The sequence below is a fragment of the Podarcis liolepis genome (genome assembly GCF_965112155.1).
Source record: "Podarcis liolepis genome assembly, chromosome: 8".
NCBI classification, from domain to species: Eukaryota; Metazoa; Chordata; class Lepidosauria; order Squamata; family Lacertidae; genus Podarcis; species Podarcis liolepis.
Window position 1 is genome coordinate 59,119,401 of NC_139560.1, and position 15,725 is coordinate 59,135,125.

Genomic DNA, 15,725 nt, shown 5'->3' on the forward strand with positions numbered 1-15,725 from the left:
TTTGCTCAATTTAGACAGATGCATGAACTGCTTACTTTCCTGGAGAAGCCAGAGCTGGCCAGTTACATACACATGCCTTACTTAACAGAGCATTTTACTGAAACATACCTACACAAAACTGCCAGTAACTGTGGTTCATGCAAAACGTGGCAGCCAGAATGCTTTCAGGTTTCTACTTTCTGGATATTACACTCATCTTGTTGTATCTGTTTTCAGGCCCAATTCAAGGTGCTGGGTGCTACCCTCTAAAGCCCTAAATGGCTTGGGGCCAGAATATCTGAAAGACTGTCTTCTCCTGCAAGAACCTGCCTGTCAGTTATGGTCATCACCAGAGCCCTTGATCCTTGTTCTACTTTAAAGGTAAGTGTGACTAACAGTAACATGGCCTTCTTAGTGGCATCATCTCAATCGTGAAACTCTCTCCCAAGGAGGCCTGGGCAAAGTATCGATACATAGTCCAGGATTGCTATGAGGGCCAGACTGTGATGGCTGCTTCACCTGGCGTTATACTGCAGGTGAAACTGCCTCTGCCACCAGCGCCCAAAGCGCGAGGGAGAAACAAGCCGTAGTCGGGCACTGGCGGCAGAGGGACTCAGGAGCAGCAGCAGTTTCACCCGCAATATACTGCCGGGTGAAGAGGCCACCACCTCTGGCCCCAAACCGCTGAGGGAGGAACAAGCTACCGTATTTTTTGCTCCACAAGACACACCTAGTTTTTAGAGGGGGAAAGCAAGAAAAAAACAACAACCGTATTTTTCGCCCTATAGGACGCACCATCCCATAAGGCGCACCTAGTTTTTTGGGGGGGGAAATAAAGGGAAAAAAATTATTTCCCCCCCCCCAGGCCCCAAACAGGCAGCTCTCTGCAAGCCATGGGAGCCCAGCGCTGGCTCCCACTGCTTGCTGAGAGGTCCGCGAAGCCTGGAGAGCAGAGGGGTTGGTGCGCACCGACCCCTCTCGCTCTCCAGGCTTCAGCGAAAGCCTGCATTCGCCCCATAGGACACACACACATTTCCCCTTCATTTTTGGAGGGGAAAAAGTGCGTCCTATAGGGCGAAAAATATGGTATTCTGCACAGTGCATGTAAGCTGCTCTCGCTTTTCTTGCTTTAAAGCAGGCAAAGCAAGAGCCGCTTACATGACTTCTGTCCCGCTTTGCGCAGCTCTCATTTTGCTTGCCCCATCCCACCTCGCTGTAAAAGAGGAGGGGGAGACACTGGGACAGGTGCTTTGCTTGCTTTACAGTGAGGCGGGAGGAGGGATGGGCAAGCAAAGTGAGAGCTGCGCAAAGCAGGACAGAAGCCATGTAAGCAGCTCTTGCTTTGCTTGCTCCCGTCCGTCCCTCCTCCTGGTTCGCTGGGAAGCCAGCAGAGCAAGAGCAATAGCTGCACAGAGGCTCTTGCTCTGCTGGCTTCCCAGGGAGCGACGGACGGGAGCCATGGCTCCGGCTGCAGAGGCATCCCTCAGCACGCGACTCTGCCGCCCAGTGCATTCACTCCATAAGAGACACAGACATTTCCCCTTGCTTTTGAGGAGGAAAAAAGTGCATCTTATGGAGCAAAAAATACGGTACACTGGCAGGGACCAAGGTAGCTTGTTCCTCCCTTGGCTGCCTGCTCATCAACCAAGAAGTGCAATAGAGCCCCCACCTTTCCTCCAGCTTGCATGAGCCGGAGGTGGGGTGGGGCTCCTTTAAACTTTTCTGTTCAGGGCATGCGGCTGCCTGCCCTTCAGTGGATAGATTGGGCTCCCTCAGATGGGGGGAGGGCTTCCCGCCCCCCAGCCAAGCAGCTGGCCAGCAGCTACCATATTTTTCGCACCATAGGACGCACCGGACAATAGGACGCACCTTGTTTTAGAGGGGGGAGAACAAGGGGAAAAAATTCTTCCGCTCTCTGCCCAGCGCCCCTTCAGTGAAGCGGCAGGAGGCGCTGCGCAGAGAGTGGGAGAATTTTCCCCCTCTTGTTTTCCCACTCTAAAACAAGGTGCCGTTTAAGGTGCGTTCAGGCGGCTACCTTGGAAGCCTGGAGAGCGAGAGGGGTCGGTGCGCACCGACCCCTCTCGCTCTCCAGGCTTCAGGTTCCTTTCGACCTGCTCTTTGGGGCTGGCGGGGGGAAGCCCACCACCAGCCCCAAAGAGCAGGTCAGGGAGCAGTGGAAAGGGGCAGCGGAGAGGCTCCTGCCATAGGCGCGCGTCACCTCTCCAGCCGGGAGAGGGTCGCGGGGGGCTTCTTTAGCCCTGCGCACGCTCTCCCGGCTGGAGAGGTGACACGCGGCTATGGAGGCTCCTGCCATAGGCACGCGTCACCTCTCCAGCCGGGAGAGGGTCGCGGGGGGCTGCTTTAGCCCTGCGCGCGCTCTCCCGGCTGGAGAGGTGACGCGCGCCTATGGAAGCTCCTGCCATAGGCGCGCGTCACCTCTCCAGCCGGGAGAGGGTTGCGGGGGGCTTCTTTAGCCCTGCACGTGCTCTCCTGGCTGGAGAGGTGACACGTGGCTATGGAGGCTCCTGCCATAGCCCCGCGTTACCTTCTCCAGCCGGGAGAGGGTCGCAGGGCTATGGCGTCTTCGCTCCACAGGACGCACACACATTTCCCCTTCATTTTTGAAGGGGAAAAAGTGCGTCCTATAGAGCGAAAAATACGGTAGCTGCATAGGTCCCAGCCCGCAAGGTGCAAGCGCCTCAGCTCCCACAGTGAGAGGTGTGACAGTTTCACCCCATGCCTCATGGGATAAGGCCAATGCGGCTTGTTTCAATATTGTGATGTATCGCCAGACTGCGATGTTTACATCACAATGTTGAAAACATAACATTGCCTAACACTACTCCCAAGATCATGAAAGTATTAAAATCAAGGCACAAGAATTACAGATCACTGGCCCAAATCCCCTCTGTGTTTAACACAGACTATATGCTTTAGTGCTCCCCATAGAAGATGTAACACCATTTAAAATCACATGTCATAAAAAAATTAAAACCACCAAGTTTCACTGGAAGTTTATTTACTATTTGTTGTCTGTGCTAAACCATGACAATGAAAGCCAAAACTTAAGGGATAATTTAAGAATAAAACTATAAAAGATAATATTATTTGATGAAGAATTCAGGCAGAACTGATTCATCGAAAGGGTAATAACTACATGGAGTGTGTTACAGTTAAATGCAAAGCAAATCCAAGAAAAATTAATTCCAGCAATGCAGCTATTTTGAGTGCAATAGTATTTCAGGCATATTACAGGAACGTGGATTGTGAACAAAATATAACAAGCAAAAACCATAAGCAGCACCTACTATTTTTACATATACCGTATTGGCCCGAATATAAGTCACACCCGAATATAAGCCACACCTTGAAAATTCAAGGGGGGAAAAGAAAAAAAGACAACACCTGAATATAAGCCGTTCCCTTAAAATTCTGCAGACACTCACACCGGTTCCATTTTACCATATGTCTGTTTCAGCAGCGATATCGTAAAAACCAATTTTTGTAAGGTTACAAATTTAAGCTGCACTTTGGAGAAAAAGTGAGGCTTATATTCACGCCAATATGGTAGTTGCAGAAATTTCTCACGAAACCACCTCAGACTGGCAGCATTCTTGTCTGATGATTCAACTGGATCATAGCAAGATAATCCTTTATAATCTTCTCCCAAGGACTGTTAAAAGTTGTCCTCCTAACTATTTCCCCCATTTTATATCATAGAAATAAAAAAGCAAAATTAGAGATGCTTCTACAATGGACAAATTCCACATTACCCAGAACAATTCACTTTAAATTCAGGTTGTAATTTGTTTTAAAAGGTTAGAGCTTCATTCACATCTAAAAAGCCTTCACATTCACTTTTTTTTTTGCTAGAGTAGCAAAGGCTGACATGTATTTTACTCACCTCTGTTAAACCAGACACCTCTCCTTTGGCTAATGGCCTAGTGATGGACGGGGTGAACACTCTGGCATCCGACACTGGGCTCCCCCTCATAAAGTGCTTCCCTGCTTCAAAAATGTTCACTTCTACCATTTTACCCATGAACTCAGGGTTCTTTGGCACAAGTACCTTTAAAACAACAACAATAATAATACAAACTTGCTTAAATGGAACACTTTAAAGTACTCAAGTTTGACATGTAGACGTGGGGAGGGGGGAAGTAAATATAAAATCTGCAAATCACAATTACTAATGCATGTTACTGTAAAATTTGGTAACAGGTAGACCTACCTTAACAAAAACATATGCAACATCAGATCTACTTTTTCTTTCAGGTTCTCTGATGTATATCCTCAGGATTTGAATAGATGTATTCAAATTAATTTACTATCAGGAAATTTTAAACAGTTCTGCTTTGTAATAGGTTCCAGATATCAAAATGTTGTTATAAGCATGTAGCTTTGCATACAACTGAAAACCAGTTGCCGATGATTTCTGTCCAACAGAATTTTAAAGGGATTCAAGCCATATAAATGAGGATACACAAGGGTACCTCCATATCAGTGTTTTTGAAGGAGGTAATGTCAGTAAATAGATTACATTGATGAATTACCGTATTTTTCGCTCCATAGGACACACCTTTTCCCTCTTAAAAACTAAGGGGAAAAGTCTGTGTGTCCTATGGAGTGAATGCAGGGGGGGAGGCAGGCAGGAAAAGCCCCCAAGAGCCGCACACAAGCTTCGCGCGGCTCTTGAGGGCTTTTTCCCCAGGAGGGAGAAAGGACCACCGCTCCCCAACCTGTTCTGGGGTCAGGGGAAGCTCGGGCTTCCCCCGCCCCAGCCCCGCGGCTAAAAAGGAGAAGCCTGAAGCCCCCGGAGCGCAGCGCAAACTGCCGCGGCACTCCGGGGGCTTCAGGCAGCTATCCGCAAGCCTTCAGAGAGCAGTGGGAGTTCTCGCTGCGCTCAGAAGGCTTGCGGATAGCCGCCTGAAGAGCGGGAGGGGTCGGTGCACACCGATCCCTCTTGCTCTCTAGGCTTCGCTTTGCTGGAGAGGCGCTGCACAGTTTTCCCTCTCTGCGCAGCGCCCCTTCAGCGAAGCGGGAGGAGAAATAGAAGGGGCTCTTTTTCTCCTGCCACTTCGCTGGAGGGGCACTGAGCAGAGGGGGAGAATTTTTTCCCCCTGTTCTCCCCCTCCTATGGTCCGGTGCATCCTATAGAGCCAAAAATACGGTAATCTTTATATGATTGTTAAAATAAGGAGGGAAAGAAAGACATTCTCTCTCCTGCTTCCTCCCCCCACCAGTCCAAGAAAAAGATTTACCTGCTCGTAGAATCGATTATGAGCAACATAAAACTTGGAATCAAATGATTCTTCTGTCACAAGAACATTTTGTTTCTCCCCAATCTGTAAAGTAAAAAAGTCAACAGGTGAAGCCATAAATATACCTATGAAGAAAGGAGGAATCAAGAAACTTTCTCTTACAAAGAACCACATCAGTTTATCTGTAAGGCAGATAATAAACTTATTATTACTAGGGAACTCATTTGAACTCATAACTTATTTTTCCTTGTCAAAACCTTTCAGTGTGAAGCTCAAAAGAGATCCCCATAAGTGCATCATATATAAACACATGCATGTTTCATGTGCATCTCCACAGCACAAAACATGGATCTTTAGACCATGGGTATCTTTACCATTGGGGCATAGTAAAGCAAATGCCTCAGGCAACAGATGTTGTGGGGCAGTGGCAGCAGCAGCCCCTATGTTTAAAGACAGTGTTCTATATATGCTACATCCCGCTAGCCCACTAACACCAGCCTGCTGCCCTGAGGTGTGATGGAGGTTGCTGTTCCATCACCAATGTTACTATCCAATCACCAGAATTGAAGCAAGATTCAGCTATCAGCCCAGCCTGCTTCTGTGCAATAAATGAGATGACATCACTCTGCCTTTTGCTTTATTATTATTAATTTAATTTAATGCATATACTGTAAAGCAAATACTTGCATATGCTGTTTTGGAGAATACATAACCATATAATTTTTTTGTATTTTGTGCATAGCTGTACAATATGTGTGTAGTGACTGTAATGCTGCATATACAAATCCTATGTTCTCCCCCTCTTACTTCTTTAACAAAATAGGACTGAGCTAGGCAGCAGATGTACACAGTGCAAGCCTCCATTTTTTCAACTGTTTCCCTGCCTGGCTTGAGGCTGGAGAAGCAGGAAGGATTAAACAGAAGTCAAAGAAAGCAGGGCTTGAATAGCATCTAGTTAGCATAACAAAAGGAAGTGCCTCAGTTATTCAGCATTGGGCAATGCATCTCATTAAATACAAGTGAAAGAACAATTATTTAGGCCCCCTATGAATACTGTTTGGCACTGAGATATATATCAGAGAGAAATAGCAGGGCCATTCTGCTGGGAGAGTTTCTGCTTTCCCAGCCCAGCAATCCTGCTTGAGGGTAAATAGCCCACTTCCATTACTGTGCACCTGCATCTGACTGCTTCATTTTGATTTGGTTCCCTGCTGTGAAAATGTCGCTTCTTCAAGCACATACAAGCCCTGAAATGCAGTTCATATGAAAATTATATTCAGAGATGTCAGCAGTGACCTAAAAATGACAACCAAGGCCTCAGACTATCTGCTTTATTTTAAATTCTGTAATGTTTTACTGATTTCCACTCCCTTTCTGTCGCTTCTTTTTTCTACAATAGCATAATAAACTAAGCTATAATGCTGGAAGTTCTAGAAAACTGTATTTTGATTTAAGATTAAACAAGTGTAAATATATATAATTTCATTCTTTATGCGTCCCAAAGATTGCCTCTTTTGATTTGTCTTTTCCAAAAATATGGCAAAATAATCAAAGGACTCAGAACACAGGAATTACTATGGAAACCTGCTCTAATTACTTATAATTTGCCAACTTCAATGTCCATAATTACCACTAAGCATCACAGTACACGTTTTGAAAATTACTTTAGTATAATAAAGGAAAATATACCAAATGCATATTCCATTACCACTTCTAGAAATAGCAGTTTATATAATTAATATAAACCTCAACATAATAATTCACAACTAAAATAATCTTCAAACCTAAGTGTATTTAATTTCCAGATATATCATACATATGTACATAAGTCACTATATTGTTACACGCCACCCCAATCTCATAGTGGTGTGAGATTCCAGGGGTTCCAGACACTCAGCCAGGGTTAATGTTTTATTTTGAAAATGAGGCACAGCAGAGACTGGGCTGTCTTTAGGATATATGGCCTATTTACACACATATACAACCTGAGCCTAAGATGGACAGGTTCACTGCATCAATATCCCCAAAGAGTCAGCTGCAACCTTGGATTCAAACAGACATCCGACATTGTGCTCCACCTCTCTGACTTTTCTGCTTGCTGCCTTTACCAGCTTGCAACCTGTTTCCTTCTAGGTCACATCACAGCCTACCATCAACTCTAAACTCTGGCTATCTCAGAGCAGGAGGAGAGGCCCCAACCAATTGTCATCTGGCACAAAGCCCCCTGTCTTTGGCTTTCTTAAGGGTCCATTATCTTTCTTTTGTTCTTTTAATGGCCCAGCTCCCAGGTGATCACCTGAACACAGAAAGCTGGGTCCAAGGATTAGGAATCTGGCATCCAGTTTAGCTCCCCAAGTGCTGATTAAATTCTAACACCTCCTGGACCCAGGACTTTCCATTGTGGGCTTACTGTATTTTCCCACTCCCAAGCACTTAGAAGATGCTGATGCTGCTTTTGCAATCCAGCTATGGAGTACACAAAAGAACAATATCCATTATGGACTTCTATTGCATAAATATAATCATTTCAGGGCCATGCAGCTCCAATTCAATGTTGTGCGCTCTTATTTACTTCACTTGGATAAAATCTCAATAGCTCATAGTCATCATTCTCAGAAAGGCCCAGTTTGAGAATAAATAGCATTTTCTTTTCAGTTTGCATTATTTTACAGTGAGACCAACTTTCCCCTTTTGGAGAAAGATGTTGTTATCTTTCAGGATGCATCTGTCTGACATTTTCACTGTCAAGCTTAGAGGAAGAAAAAGGTAAAACGATGCCTAGAATACTACTCAGTCTTTATCTATCAATATTGATCAAGATATAGGAAACATTTGTTTCCTGGCACTTCTGCTAAACGTCTAAATTAGAGGATCAGATTAAAGTACTGCTGGGCAGATTAATGGAACCCCATCACTGTCATTATAATATGCAGGATGAATTTCTGTAAGATAGTACACAGATTATGCAATTATTGGACAACTGAATTTAAAGACTTCCATTTTGCTAGTGAGCTCTGCAGAACACAACACTTCAATATAATGAAAATGCCATTCATACACCAAAACAAAATGGCCCAATTCACTAGCAAGCTAAAGACAATGAAAGTGATTGCATAGGAGGAAAAACAGAAAGACTCAGACTCCTTTTATATAATTGGATAGAGCAAGGTGCTCATGGAATGCCTCCTGAATATCAAACAGTGGTTTTCAAAAGAGAACTACAGTGATTGTGGGGGAAATCAAATGCAATTGATAGCACTGATTCAAATTTTAAGTTTTGGATGCTCCAATTTAGTTTTCTTAATTAAGGGAGCAATTTTAACCCTACTTACCTGGGAGTAAGCCCCACTGAATTCAAGTAGCTGTGATTACAATTGCACTGTTAATAAGTTTATGTTGTAATCAAAAGTAGGAAAGAACAGATAGGCCATGTATACAAGATCATATCATATGATGAAACATGCTTTCTTAATTAAGAACTGGGGAAAGCCCGTCACAAATTGGTAGTCCACAAATTGGCGGGTCCACTATAGGTACCAATACGTCCCTACGGCTCCATAGTGTCTCCAGTGTGACTTACTCCCTGAGTTGTGAATATGTGCCATTTGCACCAGTGTGAGGAACCATGTATGAACAAATTTCAAGGCGTTTCTCTAATGGAGAATTATACTGAATACAGTGGTGGTGTGAACCAAAGTTGATTCCATTTTCCATGAGAGATGAAGGAGAAATGAAATTCAGTCTGCATTTAAAGGCAAATTTACTTAACACTTTCTGAAACAATACGTGAAATAAAACACAGCCTTCCATTGACATTTGCACTTCCCTGAATTTTACAATGCAGTTCTGCGGCCCATTAATGTGTATGAAATGTGTATGTTTGGGGAAATGTGCATGTAAATGCATATATGAGGGAAAATAAAATGTAAAACTACATTGTACTGGGGAAAAGTATGTCTAAATAATGTGTATATCTGGCAAAAATACATACAAAATGTATGGATTAAGAGAAATTTACACTAAAATGCTGATGAATCTTCGTGAGAACTTAAAAAAAGTGAACTGATGTGGAAATGTGAAAACTGAACTTAACATTTGTAAAAAATGAAAAACTAAGAGAAATCAAAATTGACATATTCACTCATCCCTATTCTCTGCTCCCAGATGTACAATATACTCATCCCCTTCAAAAGGGTGATGATTCTGTTTTTAAAATAAAGCATATCTTGACCTTTGAAAGAAAAGGGCAGAAGTTATGTCACCAAAATTAACATTTTTTTCCCTGTACAGGAGGGTTTTTATGATCCCAGTAAGGGAATTATCACAAAGAATATCTGAATTCCAAAAACATTAATATAGTTGGAGATGATTAATGTTGATAGAGATATGGTAATTCTGGACTATTATTTTAAAGAAAGCTCATAATGATATGTTTTTTAAAATGGAATTTCCTCTTTTCCAACTTAAAGATGCCTGAACAATTTATGCTTTTAGAACCTCTTCCTTTCCTTTTTGAGGCTTGCTTCCTGCCCTGAATTCTTTCCTAATTGTGTCTGCCCGTCTTTCTGTCAATCTTCCCTCGTGTTCCTGTACCTGGCTTACTTTTGCCCTGACATATATATAATTTTGTTTTTCTTTCTTAATTAATAAAAATAATAAATACACATCATGGGCATGGTGGGTATACAAAAGAGAGAGAAATGCATAAATATATATTTTGCTATATAAATATGTATGTGTGTGTGTGTAAATCAAACATAGTTATGAAAAAATAAAGAAAGAGCATTAAGGAAAATATTAAGGAGAAAAACAAATGAGGTAATTCATGGATGAGGAAAACAAAGAGGAAATGGCTACTTCTAATGAAACTGCATGAAATGTGGAGTCTAGCTCACAATGGATGCAAGCAATTTTAACCTTACAAATATGCCAAAATGTGCCACCAAGGGTTCAAACACATGGATTATGGAAAGCCTCTAAGGTAAACAACAACAACAACAACAAAAAAACCTACCCTGCTTCACAACACTAAAAAGAGACAATGCTAGTGAAGGAGAACTCTTTCTTCACCACCACAACTATAGATTAGGTTCGACAGAAAGCTCTAACCCATGTGCAATCCAGTTCAGCACAGGTTTCCCTCCATTTCTGTTCAAGCCACCTTCCCTTCTTGTTTCATTGCCCTCAATTTATGGATATGGGCATACAGAAGGGGGAAAAGCAGAATGCAGCAATAATGGACATGAGGCAAGTTCACAATGTATTATCTTAAGTATGTTTTGGTAGCTAGAAAGCGAAGCGCTCCGGCATAAATATACCCACTTCTTACGTTGCAGTGTATTATTACAATGATACTGGAATTCAAACATAAACCTGTTGCATTTTTTACACACAGATGCTGGCAAAAAGTAATCTGTGCATCACTGTAGCTGCGGACAGGAATCTTGCATAAAAACACACAACAGTTTTCACCTACTGTTACTTTTCAACAACATTTATGTTCTCAAAATGGGATTTCAGCATCAATTTGTGGCTTGTCAAAATCACACAAGCTCCTGTGGTGGTGGGAAGAAGGAAAGCAATATGGCATTATACAAAAAAATTACCTTTGGGTACTGGAAAATAAAGCAAGAATTGTATTTCTAATACTTGTTGTACAGGTTCCTCTCTCTCATTCTTTTAGTGCTTTTGAAGAAGCAACAGCGTCCCGTGCCTAGCACCTCATTCTCCCAACACCACTGGATATGATCAACTTCACTATCTCCTCCCCAACTTCATATTTCTAAAAAATGCAAACAAAACACCAGGAGAATGGATAACAATATGGGACTCCACCACTTGGTTCTTGTACACTACTCTCTTTGAATCCTGTCTTCATAACATAGCTTAACAACACTAGACTATTTTGCAGGGCTAATGTAAGCCACTCTCTTGCCTCTCCCACCCAACTGGCAAATTTGGAATAAGAGCAATGGCCTTCATTCCCATTAGCCTTGATAGGGCAATTTAAAAATCATTTACATGAAATAAAATCCAACTTAGAAAGAGCAAAGTCCAGTCTTAGCTGCTACATTTTGTTTGTAGAGAGATATAGTCATGTCCAATCATGACAATATTAAAAAAACATGTCTTTAAAATGAACCAGGAAATCCTTTATTCAGACAGCAAGTGTGTCACTCTTGACTTCTTTTTGCTTCTAAGGATATCACTGCTTCCCTAGAGGTCAATCGTAGTTAAGGCTTCTTTCACTGGACAGTAGAAAGTTGCAGTGGGGTTGTTGCTCACAAAATGATTGAGCAGAATACCTACCACCTGCACATTTCCCCTCATCTCTCTGCTTCAGTAAGAACTGGATAGTTTTTCTTTTACTTTAAGGAGAAATTGGAAACCAGACCAGCTAATAGTCAAAACAAGCAGTGGATGGTGTGGCTAGAATTGGGCCAACTGGCCCATATAGCAGCCTAGGTGTAAGAAATAAGGGGGACGACACGACACACAGACTTTTTGAAACCAGGGCCCCTATTAAGTCTCTAACCTGCTTGAAAGATAAACCTGGAATTCCAGATGCTTTGGGGTTGAATCCAACTTGCTGAAGCTTTTATTACATGTCAGCAGGGAGCAGAATTTCAATCATTATTTTCTTCAATATTATGCTGTACTGTAAGATTAAATTAATGACTTTAGATATGCGTTTTAGGACTGCCAATATAATCCTACTTAAAGCAAACTAAGCAACTTATAAATGATTAGAAGAAGAGTCATTATATTGCCATGCTCACAACTGGCACAACTTTCTTAAGTCCCCACTTATTTTCAGAAGTAATAGCTTGAACACTTGACACAGGAAAATGTGGCATATAGTGGGGACGTGGAAAGAAGCAGACAAGTAAAACAGATTTGAAACAAGCAATTGATTTTTCCTTGAAATTCTGATTAAAAAGGGTTTGCTTTTGGTTTGTTTAATCGAGAGAGAGAAAGAGAGAGAAAGGCCCAAAAGGAATGTATTAGCCATGTGTCACCTTTCCCTCTGAGTAAAGAGTTAGTTAAAGTGAAGGAAGCTGACGAAATAACCTCTGACATGCTGAATAGATACATTAAGTATAGGAAATCTGGCTAGACTCAGTGACTGGCCCAAGGTCAACCAATGAACTTCATGGCTAATCAGGGATGTAAATCCAGCCAACATCTAATATGTTAACCAATACCTTTGCTAACACACTATTCTATGACTGCCAACTGATTCTAACAGCCCATCCCTGGGGCCATGGTTATGGGGGCTGCCAGGATGAGCTCTTGAATGTTTACTACACCACAAGGGTTGCATGACAGTGGTGGGCAGAGTTAGAGCTAAAACTGGGCAAGGTGAAAGCTGCCCCTCTCGCCTTCCATCAATTCCATTCTCTCTCTTTCTCTTTCTCTCTTCCTTTATCCTCCCCATTCCTTCCCCTTTTCTCTCTCTTCCTTTGCAATTAGGCTTGGCTTTTTTTAAAAAAGTTCCAATTAACACCACTGAAAGCTTTTGGGAAGAGGGCTTTAGAGTGTGTAGGGACTAGAGAATTAATATTATCCTCCCAACTGTGATCATCACCACTGGAGCATGCCCAAGCAACAATTAGGCTAAAAATAAGGTTCCATTTGGCATGAATGCAAGCTTTTAAAAAGCCCAATTCCTGCACTGGCATGGGGTAAGGAGGGGAGGCAGCAGGGCAGGTAAGAGACTCCACCTTCCACATCCAACCCATGGGCTTTATGTTCTCCCTTGTTCTATTGCATCAAAGCTTTGTGTCCTTCTGGCTGATTGAAATCTTTCATATAAATAGGAAATATACAAATAAACCATGATTAAGACCCAAAGGGGAAGAGGGATTTATTTCCAGCAACAAATTGCTGAAGGGATGGGAAGAGACTGCCAGAGCCGGAATCTGCATTACTGGAGTGATGATCAGATACGGCAGGCCTTAGAACTGTTTTCTTTAGAAAGAATGTGTGACACAAGATATACATAATTGTATCTGCTCAGTCTGTCAGAATTCTATTTTTTTTGGGGGGGGGGAAGGGTAAATGTTATGCATTGGTAGTTTGTACTAATCAATACCAGCTGACAACAGTGTGTTTCCCTTCCAGGCAAAAACTTATTTCACTACAACAAACGTTCTTTAAATTAACTAAATAGGGTTGTATCATGGCTCTTTCATAGAAAATGAGCTGAAATTATATAATTGAACACAATCTCACTATTTCTTCAGCCATGTTCTGAAAGCACTCACATGCTAACATATCCACCTGCTGTAGAATATGAAATATGAAAAACCATTGTACTATGAAACAGGATTAGGATTTTAAGAGGAAATTAAACTGTATATTGTCTCTTTTTCCTATGAACAGTTATACCTTTGTAAGCCAATTCTTAGAAAAACTATAGCATCTTTTTTATATAAGTGCAATACTATTTTCTTGAGATTTGTAGATCGCAATTAAATTGATTCAATCTGTTTGGCTCAATTGTTTGTTTTCCAGAGGCTGAAAACTTACTTTTCAACAACTGCTGTGTGCTGAAATAGGCCTAAACCAGTGGCTTCGTCCAGTATGCATCATAACTGTCAAGTTTGCCAATATATTAGATTCTTTTTCAGCTGTTCTAAAAACTTCATTGCAGTTGATCTGTCTAGTCTAGTTTCTCCCTTGCAGAGCAGAAATCAGAACAGATGTTGCATTTGTGAATATAGGATTCTCTCTCTCTGCATTGAAATATAAAAATAAAGAACTTCTCACTGTTAAATTTGAGAAGTTATAAAGTGTCAGGAGGAAACAGGTAATGATATGAACCAATGGCTGACCAGCAGTTTAAAGTGTTTGATCACACTTCTGTATTACAATTATCAAATTCAAAAGGTTCATTATACCTTAAACAGCATTTTATGTCAAAATAAGCAGAGTGCTCTACCAACATGGTTAGGCATAAACTCTGTAGATGCTGAACAATTAAAAAATAATTGCCTTTCACAGATATAGTCTACAGAACAATGTCTTTTGGCAGGCTTTTAAAATCTAATTTTAATATTAGTGCCATGTAAATGGTATGGTATATTAATTAATTAATGAGTGAGCATATAAATTTAATCAATCAATCAATCAATCAATCAGATGTGAGGTACATGAAAGTTGCCACCTTGTTGAATAAACTAGTGGGCTTCCACTCAGCCACAAAGTAGGTCATGTCAACAAAATTATGTACACTAGCTAAAATACTACTGAACAGCAATTAACTTTCGTGGTTCTTTATTGCCAAGCTGCTTGAAGTCAATAGACTTCAAAAGCAGTTTAAGGGATTTGTTCAAAAATAACTAGAAGAACCTGGAGATATGTCTAGATCTGTCCTATGGATCACAGCCAATGTATTTTGCAAAAAATAATATTGCAAAGTAGAAATCATTACACAGCCATCATTCTATTTTTCCCTTCCTTAGAAAAAAAGCCTATTAATCTGAATAGTTATGTAAGAATAGTAACTTACAAAAATATATTCCTAGACAGGAGACTGATTTTAAATTATTTGTTCAGCTATTATGAAACCTGATCTAACTCTATATACACACTGATGTAATGCAGTAAATATGAAAGACTGAAGTAGTTAAATGAGCTCATTCAAAAAAGGCCACATATTTTCTATTTTTATTGGAAATTATACTGATCACTTACAGCTTTAAAAATGTTGCTTTTGAGGTTCTGAGCAGATACTGAGAAAGATGTCATACGTTGTATGATTTTCATGATATGGACTGAAAATAAAAATATTTATGTCCTGTCAGAGCAACATACCTACAGTAGACCCAACTAATGAGTCCAAACATTTCACCAATGATAGATTTACACAACTAGGGCTATGGCTAAACTGTGGGAGTTCCACATTATGTTCTGCACACCTTTGGATTATACTGATCATGGTGGCCTTTCCAAATATTTATAATTCTCCATGCTGACCTTGACACCACTCTTGGAGCAGCATGGATGTAGCCAGAACACCATGCTGTCCAGCTGAATAGGGTCAGTTTCAGTGGGTGCAGCCTGAGTCAGTACTTGGACAGATATAAGTAACTACCTGCATACTTTGCCATCTCGCTATTGATGACTGATGGGATGGATCAAGAAGTTTATTAATGTCTCCTTGAGAGAGAAAGAGTATTCCCAGCTATCCTGAAGAATCAAGAAGGCTCCACTCCTTTGGTCTCTTTCCTGAGATTGTTCTGGTGTCAAAAACCAGGCCTGAAGACAGATTGAAATGGATCTAGATAATCCACCAATCATTTAAGCACCTTGTACAAGGTTCTCAGCTGTCCAGAGAGGACAACCTTCTTGGACAAAAGAGCTTGGTTCAGTACTGCAATACAAAGATAAAGTATTACTTGGGGCTGTAAGTAAGACTGAAATGGAGAATGGGTCACTGGAGATTTAAAACCTCACTTCCACGAGTGTGGTACTTAGATT

The 15,725-nt window shown here is 41.4% G+C and overlaps 1 protein-coding gene and 1 long non-coding RNA gene across 9 annotated transcripts in view; one reads left to right on the forward strand and one right to left on the reverse strand.

The window, feature by feature from the left end:
- The window catches only part of LOC310714003, a 105,496-nt gene that overhangs the window by 86,123 nt on the left and 3,648 nt on the right, over nt 1-15,725 (forward strand). For 2 of the 5 annotated variants that reach the window (XR_014529493.1, XR_014529494.1), the window contains one exon: nt 217-360. This is a non-coding gene — a long non-coding RNA (uncharacterized lncRNA). The other 3 variants (XR_014529495.1, XR_014529496.1, XR_014529497.1) reach the window with 3 other exon arrangements.
- CDKAL1 (CDKAL1 threonylcarbamoyladenosine tRNA methylthiotransferase) overlaps nt 1-15,725 on the reverse strand; it is a 236,361-nt gene that overhangs the window by 14,327 nt on the left and 206,309 nt on the right. For all 4 annotated transcript variants that reach the window (XM_083518684.1, XM_083518683.1, XM_083518685.1 and 1 more), the window contains 2 exons: nt 5,241-5,324; nt 3,884-4,048 (listed from right to left, as the gene is read on the reverse strand). In XM_083518684.1, the coding sequence (XP_083374810.1) occupies nt 3,884-4,048; nt 5,241-5,324 (249 nt within the window). The remainder of the gene's footprint in view (nt 1-3,883; nt 4,049-5,240; nt 5,325-15,725) is intronic.